General features: G+C 44.0%; 1 protein-coding gene across 5 annotated transcripts; it reads right to left on the bottom strand.

The window, feature by feature from the left end:
* Positions 1 to 4,864: 4,864 nt before the first annotated feature.
* TCEANC (transcription elongation factor A N-terminal and central domain containing) lies at positions 4,865 to 25,159 on the bottom strand. Of its 5 annotated transcripts, none has more exons than XR_010747825.1 (3): positions 25,107 to 25,153; positions 9,623 to 9,722; positions 4,865 to 5,197 (listed from the first exon to the last, which is right to left on the bottom strand). XR_010747825.1 is itself a non-coding variant. In XM_066356424.1 (3 exons), the coding sequence occupies exons 2-3, from the start codon at positions 24,545 to 24,547 to the stop codon at positions 14,743 to 14,745; spliced, it is 1,098 nt and encodes a 365-aa protein (XP_066212521.1). In that variant the 5' UTR covers positions 24,548 to 24,649; positions 25,107 to 25,153; the 3' UTR covers positions 14,723 to 14,742. The 5 variants fall into 5 exon arrangements, 2 of the variants coding, with proteins under 2 accessions (XP_066212521.1, XP_066212522.1); XR_010747824.1 differs by lacking the exon at positions 25,107 to 25,153 and adding an exon at positions 10,348 to 10,480; XR_010747826.1 differs by lacking the exons at positions 4,865 to 5,197; positions 25,107 to 25,153 and adding exons at positions 8,720 to 8,767; positions 10,348 to 10,480.
* Positions 25,160 to 25,960: the final 801 nt, after the last annotated feature.

Genomic DNA, 25,960 nt, shown 5'->3' with positions numbered 1-25,960 from the left:
TTCCGAGCTAGAGTTGGAAAGAAATCACTGCTGGTATCTCTGATGAAAAGCTACAAGTGGGCCCCAGATTCAGATATAATAAATACTTATCATTAAAATTATGACAGGTGCCTGACCAGGCAGTGGCACAGTAGATAGAGTGTCGTCCTGGGACACTGAGGACCCAGGTTCAAAACTCTGAGGTCACCAGCTTGAGCATGGGGTCACAGGCTTGAGCATGGGATCATAGACAGGACCCCATGGTCACTGGCTTGAGCCCAAAGTTGCTGGCTTGAGCAAGGGCTCACTGGCTCTGCTGGAGCCCCCTGGGTCAAGGCACATATGAGAAAGCAATCCATGAATAACTAAGATGTCACAAGTATAAATTGATGCTTCTCATCTCTCTCCTTCCTGTTTCTCTGTCCCTGTCTGTCTGTCTGTCTCTCTCTCACTAAAGAAAAAAAAAGCAAACAAAACAACAACACTCCAAAAAAACATTATCTCCCCAAAAAATTCCTTTTCTAAGTCAGAAGGAGTTAATGTGTTTATTTGCAATTACAAACTCTGAATGGTACACAATTAGCATGTACTAGCTTACTGTGATTCATAATGTAAATGCAGGCACATGGCATTACACCTCTCTTAACACTTCGTGACAGTTAGTTTAAGCTAAGCCATGCTGTGGCAAGAAGAAAAATCACCACTCCCCCACCCCCACCACATTTCAGTGGCTGATAAGAAACAAACATTTAGCCACAGCCGGGTAGCTCAGTTGGTTTGAGTGCTGTCCTGATATGCCAAGGTTGCAGGTTCAATCCCTGGTCAGGGCACATGCAAGAACCAACCAATAAATGCATAAATAAGTGGAACAACAAATTGATCTGTCTCTCTCTCACTCTCCCTTCCTCTATCTCTAAAAATCAATAAAAATTTTATTATTAAGAAAAAAAACAGAAAGATTAACTGGCCCTGGACAGGTGGCTCGGTGGAAAAAAACCCAAAGATTTATTTCTCATGTAATGTCCTCATGGGTCAGTTGTGGTTCCGTTCTATGTCATCTTCCCTCTGGACCCAGGCTTATGAACCTGAACTAATGGAGCTAACTCTGTCTGATATATTGCAGGTCTCGTTGGCTGAGAGTAAGAGACCAAAATATGATAATATCCCTTCGGCTCTTAAAATCTCCACCCAAGAAGTGACATTCATCATGTCCACCTAAATATCATTGGCCAGAGCAAGTCCAACATTGTGATGTGCAACCCTTCTGAAGCCAAGGGCACTGATCTGAGAGCTGTGGTGTTCTAGAATTGTCCCCCTGGAAAGGTCATCAAATATTTGATCAATAATACAATCCAACTCCGCTCTTATGACTCAGGGCTTTGTTTTATTAATTTGGTAAGCTTCAAATTCCATAACATGAATTAAATAAGTTTATTTGGAATAAATTATTCTTTCTGGAGATTGGAATAGAAACATTAATAATAGTAACACAATCTAGTTTATTAAAATTAGATGCAGTGCTTTCAAAGTGTGGGGTGAAATATGCAGAACAGAAACATGTATGAACTCATATTGAAATTCCACTCCCACTGGGAAGTAAAAATTGATGTTACAAAATTGCATTAAGCATCGAGCATGCACAGAGTTAACCTTGGTGCTTTGAAAGATACAAACATAACTTGATGGACAATTAAAGAAAAAAAAACACATGTCTACAAATACTATAAAACAGGGATAAAATAGGGGAGACAGAATACAGAAAACTGACCAGATGAGCTGAGTGTGAAATCCCTGAGCCTAGTGACGTAATGGAATAATGTGAGGAAGGGACTACTTTACAAGCCATACATTCAAAAGCACAGTAATTCAGTGCCAGACAGTATGTGTGTTTGGAAGGAGATACGCAGGGAGGAAAAAATGATCCTACGTGTTGCTAGAATCCCAAACTTTAGTACTCACTAAACACAATGCCTTACTAAATGCAGTGGTCTGATTGAACTCACCTTTGCCAATTAAATTAAGAAATAAGGGGAAATATCCATATATCCTTCTTCTTAGAGAAAAAAAAAATTCTATGACCTTTATCTTGTAGCTAAGAGTCGAGTTTTTCTGAGGACAATATGTCAAGTTTTGCATGTGGTTAACCAAAAATAATCATTGACACAAAAGTTTGAAGAAGTGTAATTGTGACAGGTGTGAATGTTAAATTATTTAGGTAAATTCAGTTAAAGCTGCACTTTAAATAAAGGTCAGCACAGTTCCTTTGGTTAGTAAAATGTGGTTTACTTTTTGAGTTTAAAAGAAAAACAAGTCATGTGAAAGAAGCCAGTCACAAAGAGCCATATGTTGTCTGATTCCATTTGTATGAACTGTCTGGAGTGGGCAGACCCATAGGGACAGAAAGGAGATGACCGGGCTGGGCTCGGGGGATGGGGGGTGGAGTCACTGCTCGAGGGACTAGCTTTCCTTTAGGGATGAAAGGGTTCTGAAATTAAATAATGCTGATGGTTACACAGCTTTGTGAATACAATAAAAATCACTGGATTGTAACAAAAATAAGTAAATGCACATGAATTTTTAAAACTCACAAGTTGCAAAGTGTTTATATATGATTTGAGGATGATTACTTTCTTTAATTTTTTTTTTTTTTTTTTTTTTTTTTTTACAGAGACAGAGTCAGAGAGAGGGACAGATAGGGACAGGCAGACAGGAAGGGAGAGAGATAAGAAGCATCATTTCTTTGTTACGACACCTGAGTTACTCATTGATTGCTTTCTCATATAAGCCTTCACCCTGGGGCTACAGCAGAGCAAGTGACTCCTTGCTCAAGCCAGCGAACTTGGGCCCAAGCCTGTGACCTTTGGGCTCAAGCCAGCGACCATGGGGTCATGTCTATGATCCCACGCTCAAGCCAGCGACCCTGTGCTCAAGCTGGAGACCCTGAGCTCAAGCCAGTGTCCTCAGGGTTTCAAACCTGGGAACTCAGCACACCAGATCGATGCTCTATCCACTGCACCACCACTGATCAGGCGTCTCAACTATATTCTTATTAAATACTTGTAGGGTCTTTAGACAAGTAAAACAATGAATATAATTTTTTTTTACCTCCTTTGCCTTATTTATCTCTGGCAAAAATGGTATTGAATACTAAAATGGAAAACAATAGCGAGAAAGGGAGAGCTCAGAGGACAACTGGGCAGTTATGTATACCCTAGATTGTGACCATGTATGGCCTGACACTTTGTATCTGATGCTCAAAGATACTGTTCTGGGAAAAACATGTTTTCTCTTTCCAATTCTTCATTCTTTCCACTCTCAAATTGTTTTGCCTGTTGTAGACTACAATCACTCCCTCTAAACTTGTTTTTAATCCTTTACATAGATGTACCTATGTATTGGTGTCGTATTTCTAGATTGTCTGATTTCTTAAGTGCATTAATTCAACAAATATTTGTTGAAGACTTTCTATGTGCCAGTAACTGTCTGGAGGCTGGGGATAAGCTGTGACCCAAAAAGACAAAAGGACAAAAATCCCTGCTCCTATGGATTTTACAATTGAGTGGGGGGGGGGGCGGGGGGGGGGCGACAGACAGTAAATAATATCAATAGTAAAGCATTGTTTTTCAACAGAGAATAAGCTCTGTAAAAAAAAAAAAAAGAATCTGAAAGCGTCCTTGGGGATGTAGTAAACAGCCATGGAAAGCCTCACTGCCCACGATGACATGTAAGCTAGGGTTTGAGAGAGGTAAGTCAAGTCATTGGGCATCTGAGCTAAGAGCATTCCAAGCAGAAGCAGCAGCCAGTACAAAGGTCCTGTGGTGCATGCCTGGCACAGTCAAGGACCAGCACGAAGGCCAGTGACTCACTGCAGGCCTGTAAAAAAATTGTTTTCAAGATGGAAGCAAGTATGTAAATGCTGCTGATAGGTTTCCTGGCTGAGAACTGTCCCTTGAATTTAGCACTGTGGAGGGTGGACAGAGTTGTGACCAAGACCAGTGGAGAGAGTACTGCAAGCTAGGAACTCAGGCATTTCATCCAAAGGTGTGACTGGGAGGCAGAGTTCACAGGTCCAGTTGCTGTGGTCAGGACAGCGTTGTGCAAATCGGAACATGAGTAGGCCTCACTGAGGGCTTTGTGACAAGGGAGGTTCGGATTCTATAGGTCTCAATGGAGCCCCGTTTCGGTATTTGCTCCCCAGTGATGCCGACACTGCTGACAGCAGGGCCTCGCTGTGAGTAGCGAGAGTGTAAGATTGACTTTATCTGCGGTTTCTTTTCTGAGTACCGGTCTAACCACGGACGTATATGGCAACTGCTCAGGGTTGATTCTAGATTTTCTAGGTTCCAGGGGCTTAATATCATTGACAGTGCAGCTCAAATCTGTGGCTTGAGAAATGAGGAAGAAACCGAGAGAAGTGGGGAGCAATGATTGTGGAATGAAGCTTTGGCCCTGTTTGTTGTGCGACTGAGAGAGGAAGGGGCTTTCTATGGAGAAAATACAAAGGCCAGGACCCAGCAAGCTGCTGAGACAGTGGCCACTGGATGCCAGCTGTCTCCTTTATTTGTCAGTGAAGCTGGCAGGGCGCCTCTTAAGGAGGCCCCTTTGAGGAAGACTGCCGTATTTCTCCATGATAGGTATGAATAAAGTAGTTCCATTATAGGTATGGACAAAATGACTCACTGAGATAAATATCCATAGAGATCCTGTCTCCAATTCCCTCTCCATTCACTTGATTTTTTCATAATAGCTTTATTGAAATATAATTCAGAGACCATACAGTTCACCCATTCAAAGTATATAATTCAATGGTGTTTATTCAGAGCTGTACAACCATTACCACAATCAATTTCTAAGTGTTTTCATCACTCCCAAAAGACGCCCCCACACCCTTTAGCTATTGTCTCATTTTTAAGTATCAAAATCCACTCAAAGGCTCGACAATGTGTGAGAGTTCACAGAGCGGGGGGCGGGGCAGTAGAAGTCCATCTGTTGTGTGAGAACAAAACTGCAGAGATGGGAGTCCTCAATGGAGAAGACACTAAAGGCAAGGCACGGCAGACTCCGAGAAGCCAACACTGCGTCCACTTCAACCCGGAGTTCTTCCTGGCAGACATGGTGAACCTCCACTTCAGCTCGTCCCAACAGAGGGGCATGTTGCCCCCCTGCCGATGGCAAGAGCTCAGTGGAACCCTGGCTGGATAAGCCCTGGGGGACGCGCCTTGTGGGTAGGGAAGGAAAGCGGAAACTGGTTTGCAGCTCTGTGCCTTCGGTCATAGGCATGTCAGGTAGGTCCGGCCAGATGTACTCCGGCCTCACTGAGCACCCTTAGATATGTCTTAATTCTTGGTTTCCATCTACAAAGGAGGATTTAGCAAATTATGATACCATTTTGATGATTTAAAAGCAGCTGCTGGGTGTGGAAGCAACCCAAGTGCCCATCAATAGACAAGTGGATAAAAAAGCTGTGGGATATATATACTAATATATATAAACTAATATAAAGCAATATTGAATATCAACTATAATTGAAAAAAAATTTTTTTAATTTTTATTTATTGATTTTAGAGATAGAGAGGCTGGGAGAGAGAAAAAGAAACACTGATTTGTTGTTTCACATATTTATGTATTCATTGGTTGGTTCTTGTATGTGTCCTGACCAGAGGTCAAACTCGTAACCTTGGCATATCAGGGTGACATAGTAACCACTGAGCTACCTGGCCAGGGATGAAAAAACATTTTGTTTTTTTGTTTGTTTGTTTGTATCAAGTGAGAGGCAGAAAGGCGGAGAGACAGGCTTTTACGTGTGCACCCACTGCGATCCACCCTGTTGCTCAGCAACCAAATTATTTTAGCACCTGAGGCAAGGCCATGGAGCTATCCTCAGCGCCTGGGGCCAGCTTGCCCATTTGAGCCATGGCTGTGGGAGAGGAGGAGAGTGGGGAGGGGTGCAGAGGCAGAGGTCACTTCTCCTGTGTGCCCCACCAGGATGCCAGCCTGGGACTTGCACAGGTGGGCTGATGTTCTACCACTGAGTCAACCAGCCAGGCCCCCCCCAATTTTTTTTCCAAAATTTTTAGTAAAATAAATAAAAGCAGCTGCTGGGGAGCACTCTATATCTGTGTTTTTATACGTTTTGAAAGTGAACATATTCCAAAAATAATAAGAAAATTTTGAATGACCAATATTTTAATTTGCTTATTAATTAGATCAGTAAATTTCCCACAGCTGTTTTAGATTTTTTAAAAACATGAGTCATCATTAGACAAAAATTAATGACTACTTGTATTCTTCTATTTGTACCTTGTTTATATTTGAAAAGAAAGCCAGAAATATGCCCAACAAATTAATTTTTTTAACTGTCCTATAGGATGCTTGCAATAATTTAACAAAGGATGCAAAACAGCTTGGCTATTTTGTCATAATTATTATCTGTATTAAATATTTTCCCTAGGCCATACAGACAAAAGAATGAAGACATAAAAGTCACGAGGTTTTATAGGAGGCTCTGGCCGGGTGGTTCAGCGGATAGAGCATCATCCCAGCACACAGAGGTCATGGGTTTGGTCCCTGGTCAGGGCACATATGAGAAGCAACCAATGAATTACAAATAAATGGAAAAACTAACTGGAACAAAGAGTTAATGCTTCTATCTCTCTCTCTCTCACCCTCTTCCTCTCTCTCTCTCTCAAATCAATGGGAAAAAAAATCTATTAAAAAATAATTAAACCTGACCTGTGGCGGTGCAGTGGATGAAGCATCAACCTGGAATGCTGGGGCTGCTGGTTCGAACCCCTGGGCTTGCCCGGTCAAGGCACGTGCAATAAGCAACTGCTAGGAGTTGACGCTTCCTGCTCCTTCCCCCTTTCTCTCTCTCTCCTCTAAAATCAAGAAATAAAATCTTTTAAAAAATCTTTTAAAATTAAATTTTATAGAAAATGGTATTTGAAATTGTATATACCTATAGTCTTCAAATTCATAAAAATATAAACATAAATCTCTTTAAAAGCTACACATTTTTATATTTTAAAAGATAAGTATTTTAAAAATCACTTCCTTTTCAGAAAATCAGATAACACAACATGTGACAGCAGCAGGGTCAGGAAGGGTTCCCTGTGCTAGGAAAGCGGCCACCCACGCCATTTCCCTGGCTATGTCTCCATCAGAGGAAGGAATCCACAGCCAAGGTCCAGTCTCCAAACCACATGCTCTTGTCATTGAAAAACCAAACCCCGGATTTAAAAGAAAAAAGCCTTGAACCTCATGTGGAACTAACAGGAAGCACGGCCCTTTCTGGAAGCAAACTGATATGCCAAAGACACCCCCACCTGTTTTATGAAATAGTCCTGGCTTTGTTTCTATGTCCCCTTGGGCAAGTAACAATCTCTTAGCTTCCGTTTTCTTACCTCTAAAATGCTAGCAAGGCACCCTGGCTGGCTAACTCAGTTGATTAGAGAGCATCACTCAAAACACCAAGGTTGCAGGTTCCATCCCTGGTCAGGTCATACACACGGGAAGCAACCAATGAATGCACAACTAAGTGAAACAACAAATGAATGCCTTCCTCTCTTTCTGTCTCTTTCTTCTCTCTGTCTCTCTAAAAATGAAACAATAAAAATTTTAAAAAACCACCTGACCAGTGGTGGCGCAGTGGATAAAGAAAGCATCAATCTGGAATGCTGAAGTCACTGGTTCGAAACCGTGGGCTTGCCTGGTTGGGCACATATGAGAAGTGGCTACAGGCTGGTGTTTCCTGCTCCTCCTTCCCACCTTTCTCTCTCTCCTCATCTAAAATCAACAAATCCTCTGATTTTACAGAGGATGGGGGTGGAGTAAGAAATATCAACTCATAGCTGCTTCACTTTAGTTGTTCATTGGTTGCTTGTCGTATGTGCCTTGACCAGGCAAGCCCAGGGCTTCAAACCAGTGACCTCAGCATTCCAGGTCAGTGCTCTATCTACTGTGCCACCACAGGTCAGGCTCCTTGTGGTTTTGATTTGCATTTTCCTAATGACATTGACATGTTCTCGTTGGCTATTTGTGTATATTTTTTGGAGAAATATTGTTGGGCAGATAAAATGTATTATGCTCACTTTGTTAAAGTGGCGCTGCCCACGTGGATGCCGTTGCCCAGGTGATATTAATGTGTGTCTCTGTGGGCAGGCAAAATCCCTGTAGCCTGGGGCTTGGTTTTGGGATTAAGCCTTTCCCACCTGTTTTGATGTGGGGTGGTACAATCCAATCATGCCTCAGAGAAGTGACTTTGTATTAGAGACTTCCCTATTTTGTATATTGGATTAAGGGTTTGGATTTCTACACTATAAAATGGGGACGGAGCGGGAGCTTGCTCTTGGTTCCCGGGATGATTAGCATGAGAGAGCAGAGGGAGCAGAGCAGAGAGCAGAAACAGGCCATGTGGCCAGGAGAAGCAGCCAAGATGGCGGAGTTCTGAGTGAGATGCCAGTTTGTGCAGAGTTTGTGTAGAGAGAAGGAAGGAGATGGGGAACAGAGGTGAATAAGTCTGGTGAGCTAGAAACCTTTGATTCTAGGAAATTCGGATAAGTCAGTGGCTTTGTGAGCACTGAATGTGAGTGGGTTTTGGAGCCCAGTGTGTGTGTATTTTTACTTGCCCGCCGGGTGCAAGCTAGGATTAAAGATGATGGCCCACCAGTTCTTGGCTCCATTGTTTCTTTACCGACTGTCCGAATCCAATGCGAACCTACATGGGCCAGCTGGCTGCTATGATGGTAGCCGTGGCTTCTGGCTTTACAAATATCTTTAAGTCCTTTGCCTTTTTTTTTTTTAGACAGAGAGATAGAGAGAGGGACGGACAGACAGACAGGAAGGGAGAGAAATGAGAAGTATCAACTCATAGTTGTGGCACCTTAGTTGTTCATTGATTGCATTCTCATATGTGCCTTGACCGTGGGGTTCCAGCTGAGCCAGTGACCTTGGGCTTCAAGCCAGCAACCGTGGGGGTCATGTCTATGATGCCATGCTCAAGCTGGCAACCTCGTGCTCAAGCTGGATGAGCCCGTGCTCAAGCTGGGACCTTGGGAGTTCGAGCCTGGGTCCTCAGTGTCCCAGGCTGGCACCACCGCCTGGTCAGGCAGTCCTTTGCCCATTAAAAAACAAAAGGATTGGTTGTTTTGTTGTTGAGTTGTCAGAGTTTTTTATGTATTCTGAATATTAGCCCTTTATCAGATATATGATTTTGCAAATATTTTCTCCCATTTTGTTGGTTGTTTTTACACTTTCTTTATAATGTTCTTTACACAAAGTTTTTAATTTTGAAGTCTAATTTATTATTTCTTTGGTTGGTCATACTTTTAGTGTCATATGTAAGAATCCATTGCCAAATCCAAGGTTATATAGATGTACCCATGCATTTTCCTCTAAGTTTTATGTAAAAATCAATAAATAAAATCTTAAAATTTTTTTTTAAATGTTGGCAGAGTGCTTATGAAAATTATATGAGATGCTTTATATATATTTCAAGTGCCATTAATCTAGTGAGTATGGTGATGGAATATCCTTGCCTCTCCTCTGCCTGATTAACTTCAAGATTTTCCCGAAGAGTCACAGCCTCTGTGAAGCCCTCCCTGATTGCCGTGAAGCCCTCCCACCTCCCTCTTCAGTCTCTTACCATGTAAGATGACCACTAGCCACATGGCATTGGTATTTCGCAAGCATTTGTGGGCCTGAGGCCTGGGATGGAGTCTTGGTCATCTCTTTGCCCCCAGCACCTGGCAAAGTGTAAAGAAATGTGCAATCGTTCTGCATGGTCTTCCTGATGTGACTAACACACAGTCACATCTCTGGAAACCTAATTTTAAAATAATATTGCAAATGAGATTATATGCAGTTGTCATAGGTTCTTCCTTTTCAGTGGTAGTCAACCTGGTCCCTACCGCCCACTAGTGGGCGTTCCAGCTTTCATGGTGGGTGCTAGCGGAGCAACCAAAGTATAAAAAAAGATTTAACTATAGTAAGTTGTTTTATAAAGATTGATTCTGCCAAACTTAGCAAAAATCCGACATAGAGTACTTGGTAAGTAATTATTATTATATGCTTGAACTTGCTATAACTGCTTTATAAATTTTATAAAGTAAAGTGACTTCCCTACTTTATAAATCACCATGACTGTGGAACCAGTGGGCGGTTAGAAAATGTTACTACTAACAGAGATACAGAAGTGGGCGGTAGGTATAAAAAGGTTGACTACCCCTGCAGATTGTGGGTTCTTCTGAAAGCAAGAAGGTGCCTTCTATAACCTAGGCCCTATGGTAAATAGCTCTGAGAGATAATATATATATTTCAGTCAGATATTTTGCATTTACTGGTAAGTTATAAATAACAAAGCAATCTGACCTAGAAGATGAAGGCCCGGCCCTGCAGGCCTGGAGCGCCGCCAGCTGCCAGCGGCAGGCTTCCTCACTGGTCCTTGGAAATGGAAATCAGGAATGAAAGGAGCCTCTGATCACAGGAAGGGCTAGGGAAGAGACAGAGCGGCAATTGTACCAACTTCTGATCTGAAAGAAGTGACAGGGACAAAAGCAGAGTAGTGTGGGAAAACCCATGAAGAGAGCCTTTCTGCATTCAGGTATAACAACTGATGTTTGTACCCGATGAAGAGCACCTCCTCATCACCATGGCAACCAGGATCCAGGCTATACTTGCGCTGTGTGGAGTTTCTGTGCTGTTTGCTGTTTTTTATTATGGGCTATAGGTAGGGACTTTAGGGTTGGTTGTATTTTATGAAACATCCGCTTGCAATACTACTAATGTAGGGAGGAAAAAAAGTTGTTTTTCTTTTATCTGTCTAGGTTCTTGGTGGGGCTCTGTAATGAAAGACAGAGAACAAGAGGGAAATGACCGTAGCTATGGCCACTTACAGGTACCTAGCAGCCACACTTATTTAACATAAGTTTTACGTGACATGGGAGCCTTCATAAGTAAATAACTACCCAAAGAAATGGTTCACCCCGTGTTTTTATACTAGGTTTGATGAAGAGTGCAAAGTCATGGGAAATGTGACAGGCTAAGGTTAGGAGCCCAGGGTAGTAATCTGGGAAACCTGGTGAGGCCTGTCCCTTCGGATGGCGTCTCTGCATGCAGACAGAACAATAGCCTTTACCTTGGGGGTGGGGAGGTCACCTCTCCCTTGAGGAGCCTATGACCTGCCTCAGGGGGGAAAGGGGAGATCCGAGAGTCCTTCCCGTGTCTGCCATTTCCAAATTCCTTCAGCTTAAAATATCCAATGAGCCAAGCTGCCATATTTGGGGGTAGCATGTCCTGAATGACATCATCAAGGGCTTTGTCAACTCTAAGGAGACAGGGAGAGCTGTCTCTGTGTACTCGTGTTTGAAACCAGGCATAGGAAATTTGGACTGTTGCTATGGCCACTTACAGGTACCTAGCAGCCACAGAGATCCTTCCTAAAGGTCATTCAAATCTTATCACTACAAACTCCCTAGCTTCGAGGGCTTCCCAAGGCTTGGGAAAACCCAGAGTCCTTATTATGACTGACAGGGCCTCAATGAGCTCGATGGTTCTCTGACGTCCCTTCTCCCCTTCCTACCCCTTCCCACTACACTCCAGCCCCAGTGGACCCTTGCTGTACCTCCTCTGTGACGCGCACCTTCCCATCTTAGGGCTTTTTCCTGTAAAAATGATTTTAAGTTAAATGAAAGATCCTTTGCCCTGAAGCAGTAAAAGAAACCAAAAAAACAACCCTTTATTTTTAGAGAATAAGACATAGGATGTAAAAGAATGACGATCTATGCTTAGAAAAAATAATACTATCTCCTATCTCATTGGCTAAATGAATAAAATCCAGATTACTATTCTCCGAACTTTAGTCACAAAAGTCTCTAACGAAGTTAATACAAAATGAAGAAGACTACCCAGACTTTTACATCTTGGAGAGTAAAGGAATTTCCATTTCAGGTGCTTTCATCTACAAATTTAGTTTGTAAAATTCCAGTATAAATAAAAACTACCCTCCAAAAAAACCAAACCCCAAAACACACACACAAAAACCCCTAATCAAAAAGCCAACACTGGCATGCACTAATCACACTTGCTTTTTGCATACTGTGGTCTTTTATACCCATGAATAGTTTTTAAGATCATTCCAAGTCACATGAAACCACACTTTGTGAGACTCAGAGTTTTAGGTGACTTTGCAAGTTTCTTTTTGAAAGACTAACATGTCACATCACAGTAAGCTGCCCTGGGAAGTCACAGGGAGAGAAGAGATCAAAATAGAATTCACACTTGGTGGCCTCACCGGATTTCTTCAAAATCATTTGAAAACACAAAGCTCCTTCAGTTTTGTGCACTTTGGGGGGAATTCTGCCAGGAGGCTGGTAAACTGTACGTGTGCTTAGGCTTCAGAGTGCTGGCAGAGCAACTTAAGAAAGTTAGAACAGAACTGGTAAAATGTGTGTTGCCTGACCAGGCAGTGGAGCAGTGAGTGGATACAGTGTCGGACTGGGACGAGGACCCGGGGTTGAAACCCTGAGGTTGCTGGCTTTAGCGTGGGCTCATCTGGTTTGAGCAAGGCTCACCAGCTTGAGCCCACGGTCGCGGGCTTGAGCAAGGGGTCACTCGGTCCGCTGTAGCCCCCTGGTCAAGGCACATAAGAGAAAGCAATCAATGAACAACTAAGGAGCTGCAACGAAGAATTGATGCTTCTCATCTCTCCCCCTTCCTGTCTCTCTGTCCCTCCATCTGTCTCTATCAAAAAAAAAAAAGTGTGTTATCTAGGCTGTAGATAACTCAGAAGTAAACTAGTTAAAACTAGTACAATTAACATTTATGAATTTTTAAAAGGGAAAAAAAGCTATAATTACGTAGAAGGCTTGTGTTTAAATGATTATATTGATTAGTTCAACACTGTTTGCAAGGCCTCAAAGAAGTCATTTCCTCTTCAGCTAATTAGCTAGAGACATGTTGGTAGATTCAAACGCTGCAGCAACAGACCTTCTGCCAGATTAATCCCTGCTTTCACATGAGCAGAACCAGGACTTCAGACCTAGACAGGTTCAGAGCATGCCACCCCAGGTGTGCCACTCTAGCACAAGGAGTATTCTGAGCTGCAAGCAAACGAGAAAATCAGACACAGGGTGAGCTCTCTGCCCTTCCTGAGAGCAGAACGAACATTTCTCGCATGAATTCCATAGCGGGAAGGAGGTAGCTAACTCGCTTATCACCAGAGATGAGAAGGCACTGAGACGACACTCCACAAACAAACCTAAGTAACCCTGACCCTTTACTAAGTCTTCCATATTTACCTTCCCAGTTTGCTGCCCTTGGAAGCCTAAAGCCCTTCCCCTTTGTCTTGTCACTTCTCTACAAATTTATTTTTCTTTGTTAAGATGCCATATAATCCCAAGGTGCCATATAACCACCTCTTTGTAGTACTCGTCACTGAATTTGTCCTGCATGTATGACACTGCGAGTGTGATAAACTGGTTTTCTCCTGTTGATCTGTCTTTCGTCAGTCTAATTTGCAGCCTTCCAGTTACAGAGCCTAGGAGGGTTTCTGTCCTCCCCCTACAAACCTAATACGCATGCTCTTGTGACATGAGGACTCCCCAACACCGAAACCAAATGTCACAGCTGAAGGGTTTATATGCCCAGGAGACCTCTGCAAAGAAAAATAAAAAATACGTGACTGCTTCACTAATCAAGAAGTTGAGACAAAATGCTGTGGGATTAGTCATAGGTTAACTTTCGTGCCTTAAGGGAAACCTGTAAAGTGAGTAGAGAGAGGGAAAATAACAAAGCTCTAGTTAGCCACTGTGGGAGCCTGAAGGCACCATTCAGTTAGTCCCATACCTCCAGGAACACATTTCTCAGAAGGCAACACTGAGGCGGTCTCCACAGGGAGTGTGGAGGAAGAAACCCTGGGGGACTTCGAGTCCGGCTCTCTGTGGTTGCGTAGCTTGGGCAAGTCACAGCACGCCTGTGGACCCATTTCACCATCCGTCAAGTCTACAGAACAACCGTCTTTTCCTAGAGCCGTGAGAATGATCAAGGGAGAGTTTAGGTATGAGCAGTCCTCAATTCTGGTGGCGTCTTAAAATAACCTGAGGAATTAGAAAGGAAATGTTGACACTTGTGGGGTTGTAGCCCACACATTCAGATGGAACTGTTCTAGGGTGGGCCCTCAGCCACGGTAGGGTCTCAAAGCTCCCCGAAGGATTGTAATAAGCAGCCCCCGCTGAGAAGTCCAGGCCGATTGCTAAGGTAGCCACTTCTCCCTTTCTGTGATCTGTGGCAGTTTATGGATTCACACGAGAAGGGACAATTCACAGAGCTAGCACTACTTGCCTCTTGTCTTCAGAGGTATATTCTGCTGTTTTGTGAGACATTCTGGAAAACAAATACTAAAGTGGCGCTTCTCAACTACCTTGAACGGGGATCATGCAGGGACCCTGCCAAAATACAGATTCGGATTCGGTAGCTTGGGCCTGAGAATCTGCATTTCTAACCTGCTCCTAGGTCCCGCTCAGCTGCTCTCAACAACTGTGAGGATAGCAGAGCACTAAGTGGCCACAAAGCGCAATGTAAACGGGCATCCACCCTCTCTCCAAACCATCAACTTTTAGAGCAATGGTGTGAACTTCAGCAAACGACTCTTCTTCTTAGGGTTGTTTTAAGATCAGTGGGGATAAGATTTTTAAAACAAGCATAAAAGGGTGATACAAATAAAAGGTGCCAGTCCGGTGTTCTGTTGTTGAGAACATTTATTTGCGATTACAAGCACACCCAGTCGCTATGGTACCACTGCTCCCCACATTCATTACAGATGGCATAGGTCATCATCTCTTCGTCCGGGTTTGACCTCCGCACCCAGCTTGGAAGGAACAGTGTTCCTCTGGCGATGGCGGTAACCTTGCAATTGAACTTCTCACAGCGCCTGCACTTGATCTTCTCCGTCCGTGTGCCCTCAGTCACCTGGGGAAGGCAATGCTCCCGTATGCCAGACTCCGTGTAGGAGGCTCTCAGCCGCTTCAGCGCCGGGCTTGCCATGTCCATGACAGTCATCTGGGCAAATTCTCTTGGCGACATGGTCCCAGAGAGTAAGTTTTGTTGTAAGTGAGAATTTTGGGGATTCTTCAGATTGGCGACTTTGCTTCTGATACACGTTTTATATTTTTTGAGGTTCTTTGAATAAAGGGTAAAAATGTGCTCTTCAATCTCTCTTGCAAAGTTTTGCCACAGTTCGGCTTTGGGCTGGTCGGTGGCGGCAGAATTAGCTAAAGCTTCCGCGAGAAGCTCTGTGCATTTCGTTCTCACACGCACTGCAGCATCCAACCCACTGGCTCCCTCGTCGTTAGACGTAGGGTCACCACCCCGGACATGCTCTTCCTTAAGCTCCAGTCCACTAGGGCTGTTTTCCGGCACAGGCATTTCAGTGGCTTTTGCCAGGACATCTTGGGACGACGGTAGAGAATCAGGACTGGAGCCACCCACTATCTTATCTTGACTTGAGTCATAAGAAAGTCCTGAATTTTTCTCATTTCCACCAGTACATAAGAACTTCGGGCTGTCCCTTGGTTTGAAATGAGGATCCTTATAAAGAGCTTTCCATTCTGATAGCAAACGCTTGGCTTTCCTTTTCAAAGCCGCCGAGGGGCAGTTTCTGAGAACTCCGTCCACAGCCCCGAGCACACCCGTCTGCTGGAGAAGCTCCTCGGTCACACGCACGGTTTCCAGCTCAGTCAGGTGGCCGCCCAGGGCCTCCAAGTTCCCTTCAGCCGTCAGCTGCTCAATCAGGGAAGCTCTGGAAGCTATCTGAGCTATCTGGGTCTGGTCAGACATTTTCACAGCTGCAAAGAGAAAAAGGTTTCCGTTTTCTTAGACTTGTGTTTGCCAGTCACATATTCCTGAAGGTAGCACGGCGCTTTCTGTCATTTACCTACGTGGTGTTTTCTAAAGGAGTTAGGTAGTAAAACTGAGTGTGACATGTTAGAAAACGGGGCCTTCAGTGTGGCATGGTGTAATTTCAAAAGTTTGATTCTCAGTAGTTAAAAACAAACAAATAAACAAAAAACGCCATTGCAAACAGCTTCTGCATTAACAGCTGCTTAAAGGAAGCTTGCGATAAAATCTGCTCTAACTCTTGCCACCTCTGATTTTACAAACCAATGAGCTTTCTGGATCCTGATTTGTCAGTGCCCTTGCATGGAATTCGGTGGTCACGTGGGGATGAAATCACGCCAGTGTCAACATCAACAGGGTACGGCTGGGCAAGGCTATCTAATGAAACCACTTGCTGATTTTATCATCTCGATGTGGTACTTTTCCAATAGAAGAGAATTAGAAACAGGCCAAAAGGGGATCCATTTAGATGTTCCCAGGAATCTAAAGAAGTCATGAGCTAGCAAAGGTTGGGAGGCAGCTGGAGCCAGGTCTGACGGGCCCCAAAGTGCTCAACAAGCCCCACTGTGCTGACTCCCGAGTGTTCTGAATAACAGGGTAAAGGTCCAGAGGAAGGGCGCTAGAGCGTTTGTGACTTTGGACTAACTGTCCCTAGGCCAGAGTTTGGTTCTGTTCACTTTTTGCCTTTTTGAACTTTTAGGTGTAAAAAGCTGCTTGATTACTATGTCTATGTAAGTCATACCCAGGACAGGCAAACGCTCACCTGACCTATGCAGTCTACTTTTCTCTTCTCAGAATATACATAACCTCGCCTACAAGATGCCTGTGGGGCTATGTCTGCCCACCTGGTCTAGACGGGAACATAAGCATCTTGATGGCAGGGACCCTGTCTTCTAAAAACTTAATGACTCACATTTTACAGCACTTGATAGTTAACAACCATCACTGCACACACACAGGCTACAACACTGAGGTGATTGCAGAGGGCTGAATGCAGTCTTCGTAGAAACTATGTGACAAGTGCTGTAAGAGATACCTCCTTTGAGTTAGCAAATCTCCCTCCATCAATTTACTTCGAGGAAATGAGAGATGCTGAGGCTGGGTATACGAGAATTTTCTTCAAACTGAGAAGAAACTAGAAGTTCCAAAATGGTTAACTTCCACATGAATGTTCATAGCAGCATTATTCATAACAGACAAAAAGGAGAAACATGGCCTGACCTGTGGTGGCGCAGTGGATAAAGCGTCGACCTGGAACGCTGAGGTCGCCGGTTCAAAACCCTGGGCTTGCCTGGTCAAGGCACATATGGGAGTTGAAGCTTCCTGCTCCTCCCCCTGTTCTCTCTCTATCTCTCCCCCTCTCTTTCTCTCTCCCTTCTTTCTCTAATAAAAATGAATAAAATCTAAAAAAAAGTAAATAAATAAAAAAATTTTAAAAAAGTAGAAACAACCCAAATGTCTATCAACTGATGAATGAATACACAAAATGTGGTCTAATCTACACAATGGAATGTTATTTAGCAATAAAAAGTACTGAAATTCTGATACACGCTACAACGTGGATGAGCCTTGAAAACATTATGCTATGTCAAAGGCACAGAGGACTGACTGCACGTTGTATGATTCCATTTATATGAAATGTCCAGAAGAGGCAAATCCACGGGGACAGAGAATAAATAAGCGGTTGGCTAGGGCTGGGGGCTGGGGCGACCGGGAACAAGTGAAGACCAGGCATGGGAGGACCAGTGGGCGGAATGAAAAGGAGAGTGGTTGTTAACGGGTATAGAGTCTTTCTTGGGGGAGGTGGATAATCTTCTCTAAAGTTGGTTGTGGTGACGAGTTGTGCAACTGTCCATATACTGAAAACCACACATACCATTAAAATGAACCATCTTAACCCTTTTCTAGAATACAGTTTAGAAGTGTTAAGTATATTCAGTGTTGTGCAACCAACCTCCAGGACCCTTTTCATCTTGTACACTAAAGTAAACACTTTAAATAGGGGAATTGTATGGTATATAAATTATATCTGAATAAAGCTATTTAAAAACAACATATAGGCCCTGGCCAGTTGGCTCAGTGGATAGAGCATTGGCCCAGTGTATGGACATCCCCGGTTCGATCCCCGGTTAGGGCACACATGAGAAACGACCATTTGTTTCTCTCCTTCTCCCTCTCCGCCTTCTCTCTCTCTTCCCCTCCTGCAGCCAGTGGCTTGATTGGTTCGAGCACTGGCCTCAGGCGATGTGGATAGCTTGGTTGATCCAAGCATCAGCCCCAGATGGGGATTGCCAGGTGGATCCCGGTCAGGGAGCATGTAGGAGTCTGTCTCTCTATCTTCTCTCCTCTTACTTAAAAACATTAAGAAAATAAAAACAATATATAGAGTCACAACAATTATACTTAAACATCACATGTGAAAAGGCTGAAATAGATACACAAAATTTTAGACTGGTGATTTTCGTGTGTCCTCTTACTCATCTCTGTATTTTCTATGATGAATATGTATTTTCTTTCTTTTTTATTGTGAAAGTGCATTTATTAAAGCTGGGGACAGTGAAACAAGAAAAGCTTAAGACAGAAAAAGCCCCGGGAGAAAGACTAGGTAGGGCTGCCTTGGCTCCCTTTTGGAAAGTCAGAGAAAAGGGGTCTTGGAGACCGGTTCAGGGGGTTAGCCTTGGACAAAATCCCGCTGCCCTGGTTGCAAGTCTAGTGGGGACCCTTAGAGGTTAGGAGATGCACGGCTGTGGGGGAAGAAAGGTGTGGGTGTGCTTCTGGGAGGGAGAGTGTGCTGAGTATGTATTGTTTCCATAATCAGAGTTATTAGTCTAATATAATTTCATGATAAACTCTATATACATTTAAGATATACACCTACTGATAAACAGCAATGTCAATGGATCAGTGGACTTTCACTCTAGAATCAGAATACCGGAAAGGTAGCCCATTACCTGTGGCTTGCATTCAGATTAGTATTCACAGTTTCCTCAGAAGTCTGTTGCTGACTCTGAAACAGCTAACTCTCCCCTCAAACTTTCCCACCAATGTAAGAATGAAGTACCCCTGGCTATGACTATGAGGCCTCCTGGTGCTTCCCTGCGAGTCAGCTGGGGATGGCCAAGGGTCCAGCTCTTGCATTTTTACACCTGGAATGTAGACAACTCAGGCAGGTTTTTTTTTGTTTTTTTTTTTCATCATGTAATAGTCACTCATTGGGCAATCAATTCAGGATCTTAAGTTGCTATTTTTCTAATTATCAAGATTCAGTACTTCAAGATCATTGTTTTTCCTTTTTAAGATTCTACTCCTAAAGACTGAAAACAGTAAAAGAGGTCTTCCCCAAAATCAGAGGCTCAGTAAACAAAGAACAGGCTCTGGCCAGGTGGCTCAGTTGGCTAGAGCATCGTCCTCATATTCCAACTTTGTGGGTTTGATCCCCAGTCGGGCACATACAAGAGTCAACCAATGAGTGCATAAATAAGTGGAACAGCAAATCAATGTTTCTCTCTCTATCCCTTCCTCTCTCTCTCTAAAATCAATAATAATAATAATAATAGTAATAAAGAACAGGCAAGATAGCACAGAAAAATTAAAAATGCACACCCTCAATTACTAGATATTTGTCTCAAGATTGTCCACCTGAGCTCTCGGTATCCAGAGGAAGTCAAGCAGCTATGTCATGATGATGACGTCACAAGTCCTCCCCCACTTGCTGGAAAGTTTCCTAACAAAGAAGAAACAGCCACCCTGCCTGCATTCTTTATTCCTTCTACATGCACTAATACCGAAGAAATCAGGACTGGAGTTCACTGGATGTTAGTTAGCAAGCTGGTTAATAAGAGACAGATCTCGAGTCCCCACAAGGAGATTAGGCAATATTTAACTGAGGTCAGAATTTCTCAACAAAGGGTCAGAGTCTCAAGGAGATTCTGAAGGGAAATGGAACGGTTGCTTCCGGGCATCACTGCCGTGAGAGCAGCCGTCAGGCATCCCAGCACACGTATTCCTTCATACGAAAATCCATAGAAGGTAATGCATTCAGGGGCAAGCACGTTTGCTCTTCACTCCATATGCTCCTCTAGTTACCTCTCCTCTCTATTTATTCGCTTTCAATTTTTAACTGTGGTAAACTACACATACCACAAAATTTACCATCTTAACCTGTTTCAAGTGTACAGTTCAGAAGTGTTAAGTACACTCAGTGTTGTGCAACCAGCCCCCAGGACTCTATCTTGCAAAACAAACTGTACCCAGTAAACTCTAACCCTCCCCCCCGTTCCGTTCCTTTCTCCCCCTAAACCCACAGACCCAGGCAACCTCCATTCTACTTTTCATCTCTATGCTATGAATTTCACTACTTTAGATACCTCATATAAGGGGAATTACACAGTGCAGAGGGTCCTCGGGTTGCCACAGTCTCTCCACATATGACATTTTGAGTTTATGACGCTCACTCCCATAAAAACTTAAAAAGATTGAGACGTGTTTTGGCTTATGACATCAGCAACGTACTTATGGATTACGTGGGCAAACTAGTTTGGTTGCACAGGACTGAAGGAAACACGGTACAGTGTACAGTACAGTATATGTATGTCCTTTTTCTTTTTCTGTGGCCTAGTTGTGTGTCTATGTTCTAGATTATGATTTTACAACTGTGTTAGGATAGGGAAGTGACTTAGGCTAGGATGTGTTTCGACTTACACCAAAATTCTGGTTATATCGCTGTCGTAGGACCTGAACTGTGTAGTAACCTGAGGACCCCTGTATTTATCTTTTTTGACGGGTTTATTTCAGCTAGCATAATATCGTCAAGTTTCATCCATGTTGTAGCATGTGTCAGGATTCGCTTCCTTTCTAAGGCTGAACAGCATTCCATCAAACAAAGAAGCCACATGTTGCTTATGCATTTATCCACCGATGCACAATTGGGTTGCTTCTACCTCTTGGCTCTTATGAATAATGCTGCTATGAACATGACGGCATAAACACGACTTCAAGGCCCTGCTTTCATTTTGAGTATGTACCCAGAAGTGGGATTGCTGGACCATATGGTAATTCTATTTTCAATGTTTTGAGGATCTGCCATAATGTTTTCCATTCTCCTTTGTATTTTCAACAGCATTTAAATCCTGTCAAACTTTCTATTCCCCTGTGGGACAATCATGTGAACATAAAGCATTTAGTACTCTAGGAGGTTATAGTTTGGAAACACCTGGGATGCAAAATTTAGAGAACTGCTATAAAGGGACAAAATAAGCTGTGTGTTCAGTTTAGAGTTCTACACAGCTCATTCCACACACATTTATTATGTATTTAGTACATTACAGGTGCTGAGCCTAAAGAGATCCTCTCCGCCTTGAGTGAGCTGACAGCCCAGCGGAAGGAGTCAAGACAAAAATCTGAGTCAATGAAACTCCCCAAGGATAGACCACGGGGACACGCATAGGAGGGATACTGAAACCGAAGGTGGGCTTCCCGTCACCTGGCCAGCTCCAACTCCTTCCTCACCGGCTTCACGGCCCTTTGTGAGCGAGGTCGTCCCCTAGTACAGACTCAGCCGGATACTCCCACATTTCCCCCATCCAGCCCGTCAGGGGTTCCCTCTGCTCTCGGGCTGGAGCCAAGGCCCTCGCCAGGTAATGAGAAACCGCCTCCTAGCCTCCTCGGTGCCCCGCTGACCCACTGGCTGGCACTGCCCCCGTCATGGCTCTGGGCCCTCGCTCCAGTAGCTGCCTGGCCTGGCTCATCTTTCACCATGCGTGGCGCTCAATTCTCACTGCAACTCTGAACCATCTGCAGAAATTAAGCAGCAAAAACAAAAACAAACAATACCAGGCCCCAGTCTGACAGAACATCACAAGGAATTAGAAGCTCTGAAGGTAGGCTGGGTGTTGCTTCAGCTTGCAGGTGATTCTGATTTAAACCAGAGCTGCCGCCGCTGCACATGCGCACTCCCTCCTCGCAGCAGGGCCACGCCAGGTACGCTGCCAGCTGCAACGCAGCTCTGGTCCTGCTCCCGTACTGAACACTCAGAACCTCTCTGTGATTTGCTAGATAATACCAATTAAATCAGGAAATATTAAAAACACATGCCTGACCTGTGGTGGCGCAGTGGATAAAACGTGGACTTGGAATGCTGAAGTCTGCAGTTCGAAACCCTGGGCTTGCCCGCTCAAGGCACATACGAGAAGCAACTATGAGTTGATACTTCCAGCCCTACCACCCCCCTTTCTCTTTCTTTCTCTCCTCTCTCTCTAAAAAAAAATCAATAAATAAAATCTTAAGGCCTGACCTGTGGTGGCGCAGTGGGTAAAAGCGTCAATCTGGAGTGCTGAGGTTGCCGGTTCAAGACCCTGGGCTTGCCTGGTCAAGGCACATGTGGGAGTTGATGCTTCTTGCTCCTCCCCCCTTCTCTCTCTCTGTCTCTCTCTCTCCTCTCTCTAAAAAATGAATAAATAAAATCTAAAAAAAAAGGGGGGGTCATGCTATGCACTTGGACCTCAAAATAGATTCTTTAAAAAAAAAATCTTGCCTGACCAGGCGGTGGCGCAGTGGATAGAGCATCGGACTGGGATGCAGAGGACCCAGGTTCGAGACCCCAAGGTCCCCAGCTTGAGTGCGGACTCATCTGGTTTGAGCAAAGCTCACCAGCTTGGACCCAAGGTCGCGGGCTCGAGCAAGGGGTTACTCGGTCTGCTGAAGGCCCATGGTCAAGGCACATATGAGAAAGCAATCAATGAACAACTGAGGTGTCACAACGAAAAACTAATGATTGATGCTTCTCATCTCTCTCCGTTCCTGTCTGTCTGTCCCTATCTATCCCTCTCTCTGACTCTGTCTCTGTAAAAAAAAAAAAAAAAAAAAAAAAAAAAAAAAAAAAAAAAAAAAAAATCTTTAAAAAATCCCCACAACACCTCCTGGGCACAACTGTCTGAGAACCTCGGTGATGGCAATGTTAAGTGTCATGACGCACCCAGTTCCCGGCATCCATTCCCTCGCTTACCTCTTAACAGCAGAAGGCAATGGACATTTATTGAGCAACTCTACGTGCCCTACACACTCATGTCATCTCAATTCCCAGAAGAACTGAGACAGGCTTATCTCCATCTTACAGATGAGGAAATCTGTTGAAAACATCACGGGTTTGCAAATTGTTTTTTCATGGTGCGTATCACATTAAATGTTTTTTTATTGTCTGTCTTCTCCTCAAGACTATAAGAATGACTTGTTTCATGCACTGATACGCACCTGGCGAGAACCTGGCCAGTGCTATTATTCAACAGATCCTTTTTGTTCAGTGACTGAAAAGCATTCAGGATGCTCTCTCCTGTCTTCTTGCAAACCTCATTTTGTCACTACATATCACCTGGCTTGTCCCCACAGCTCCTAGGCTCAGGGTCCCCTCATCTTCTTCCACGAGGACTAACCTCATCTCAGATCTAATGTAAAAAAATTAACAAAAATTCTAGTTAAAAAAAGCAGCAGCAGCAGCAGCATGCCAAGCCACTTGGGGATGAGGAGAGTCAAGAAGGAACAGTTCCCAGAAGTGAGGTGAGCACACTGGGAAACTTCATGACCATTCTGTGACTCATTTTCTTTATCTACAAAACGGGGGAAATCCACAACCTAGGATTAATATGAGAATTAAACTAGATAGTCCTTATAAAGTTCTTAGCACTACACCTGTCACACAGTAAGCCTGACTGACAATCATACAGGACGACGATTAAAAGGTTTACATAGGCCTGACCTGTGGTGGCGCAGTGGGATAAAGCATCGACCTGGAACACTGAGGTTGCCGGTTCGAAACCCTGGGCTTGCCTGGTCAAGGCACATATGGGAGTTGATGCTTCCTGCTCCTCCCCTTTCTCTCTCTCTCTTTCTCTCTCTCTCTCTCCCCTCTCTCTAAAAATCAATAAATAAAATATTTAAAAAAAAAAGGTTTACATATATCGACCACACCAGGCATTGTTCTAGAACAGGGGCTTGGCAAACTTTTTCTTTAAAGGGACAAATTGTGAATATTTAACTTCGGAGGCAGTCCAATTTCTGTATGTTCTACTCAACCCTGCTGCTCTTGTAGCAGAGACAGCAACCACTGACAAGACATAAAGAAATGGTAAGGCTTTGCTCTAATAAACATATTTTCAAAGACAGGCCGGCTGGACTCAGCTGCAGAACATAGTTTGCCGGTCCCTTCTAGAGCAGTGCTGCCCAATAGAAATACTGCGAACCACAGATAGAATTTAAAATTGTCTAGTAGGCACGTTAAAAAACAAACAGGCAAAATTAATAATATATTTTATGTAATCCAGTGTACCGAAAATACTGCTATTTCAACATGTAACACATATAAAAAATTAGGATACTTTATATATTTTTCATACTAATTCTCAAAAATTCGTTACTTTATTCTTGCTGCACAATAGTTTGAATTAGGCACATTTCAAGTACTCAATAGCCTTATGTAGATAGTGGCTGCCATAGTAGACAAAGAAGTTCTATAGTATATCCTAATACAAATGTTTACATACACACCTGTACCCCTAGCTTCTGATACATAGCAAAAATAGTTTATACATCGCCACCAAAGTGGGCCCTAAATATGTGTAGACTAAATGCATATAAAGGCTTGGAAATATTAATACTACATACCGTATGGGCAAGGTACAAACATCTGGCCTAAACCCTGAAGAGCGGAAAGATCAATGAAAAAAGTCCAAAAGCCGGAAACAAATCAGCAGTAATCCAGATCTGTTTAGCTCTTCAGATGTAAGATCTAAAGAGAAAATTTAAGTTTCTAGATGTAACCCACACACACCTCTCCAGCTACACAGGGAGCCCCTTCCTCTATGCAGAGAAACACCAAATGTCAGGGGCCTCGCAGTTCCTGAACTGTCACTTGATGCTGCGCTAGGGCCCTCTACGTTATGATGATCCCTAGCAAAGGTGCAGCGAGTGGAAGCGACCAGCCCAGGGCCCGCTCTGGCCTGGGTTCGGGTTTCAGTGGGCGAGGCGAACCGACAAGCCAAGCCTGCTGCAAACCGTCCCAAGGTGACAGCCTGGCACCCAACCCACAAGCAGCGGCGGCTCCGAGGGACCTGCCAACCCCGGCGACCTCGGCTGGAGCAGAGAAGGGGACAAAGGAACGTTCGGTCTACCCCGCCCAGGGCGCACCGAGACCCTCCCCGAGCAGGGGTGGGCAGAGACCCAGGCGAACCCGAGGACTGGCTCACCGAGAAGAGCAAGCGGAGCGGGGAGCCCTAGGCAGCCTCCGCGTCCAGAGAGAACTCCCGTTCCCAGGGCGGGACCACGAAAACTCAACCAATCAAAGCTCGTAGACTGGAGTATACGGCGGATTCGGCGCATGCGTGCTAGGGCAATGGCGCCTGCGCAGAGCGACCAGCGGCCGTGGGGCTGCCTTTCAGCCGCTAGCTGAAGGTCAACGCTGGGGCGGACACTGCAGCGTCCCAGCACGAATGTGAAAAGCTATCCGGGATAATGTTTTGAGCAGCAGAGTTTGTTGAACTTCTCTACAATGTACCCTTTCTGCTTCCAGTCAAGACAGTGCTCAGCTAAATATTGACAAAGTTTGGACAAAATGTTCATTATCTATTTAATGCAGCAATTAATTCCACAAGTATTTATTGCACCCCTTAGCATACCTCAGTTAATGTGAAAAATAGTAGACGTTAAGTAGCCGTGTGCATCCCGCACTGATCACCTGCACACATCTTTTCCTGAAAGGGTCCAATCGAACCAAAGTGACAGTCGAACTAGAGAATGTGGCAGCCTCCTTTGCTGATCCTTTCGTATAAGATAACTATAAGGGAAAGTTTCTAGGAAGCAGGGCTTTGCTCTGGACTGCAGGCTGTCAGGAAGCAGGGTGAGTCTACGACTGAGCAATGTAATAAGCCTTACCTAGAAGGAAGACCAGACCAAGACTAAAGCTGTAATTAGAAAAAAAGCAGCAGTGACTCTTTTAAAACCCGTTAAAATACAGCAGGTCCATCCTGGATGTAGGCTAACAGACTTTAGTTTCAAAAGTTTATTGCTATAAAATTATTTCTATCACAATAATTTGTTGAAC

This window comes from Saccopteryx leptura, chromosome X (genome assembly GCF_036850995.1).
Source record: "Saccopteryx leptura isolate mSacLep1 chromosome X, mSacLep1_pri_phased_curated, whole genome shotgun sequence".
NCBI lineage: Eukaryota > Metazoa > Chordata > Mammalia > Chiroptera > Emballonuridae > Saccopteryx > Saccopteryx leptura.
Note: the sequence above shows the minus strand (reverse complement) of the source record. Positions and strands in the feature narration are given on the sequence as shown.

Excerpts from the sequence above, each read along its gene's own strand:
- TCEANC (XM_066356424.1), bottom strand. The coding sequence starts at position 24,547 with ATGTTTGTACCTTGCCCATACG. Across the intron at positions 15,819-24,525 it reads GTTTGTACCTTGCCCATACG|CTGTGAAAATGTCTGACCAG; the intron begins GTATGTAGTATT and ends TTCTCTTTGCAG.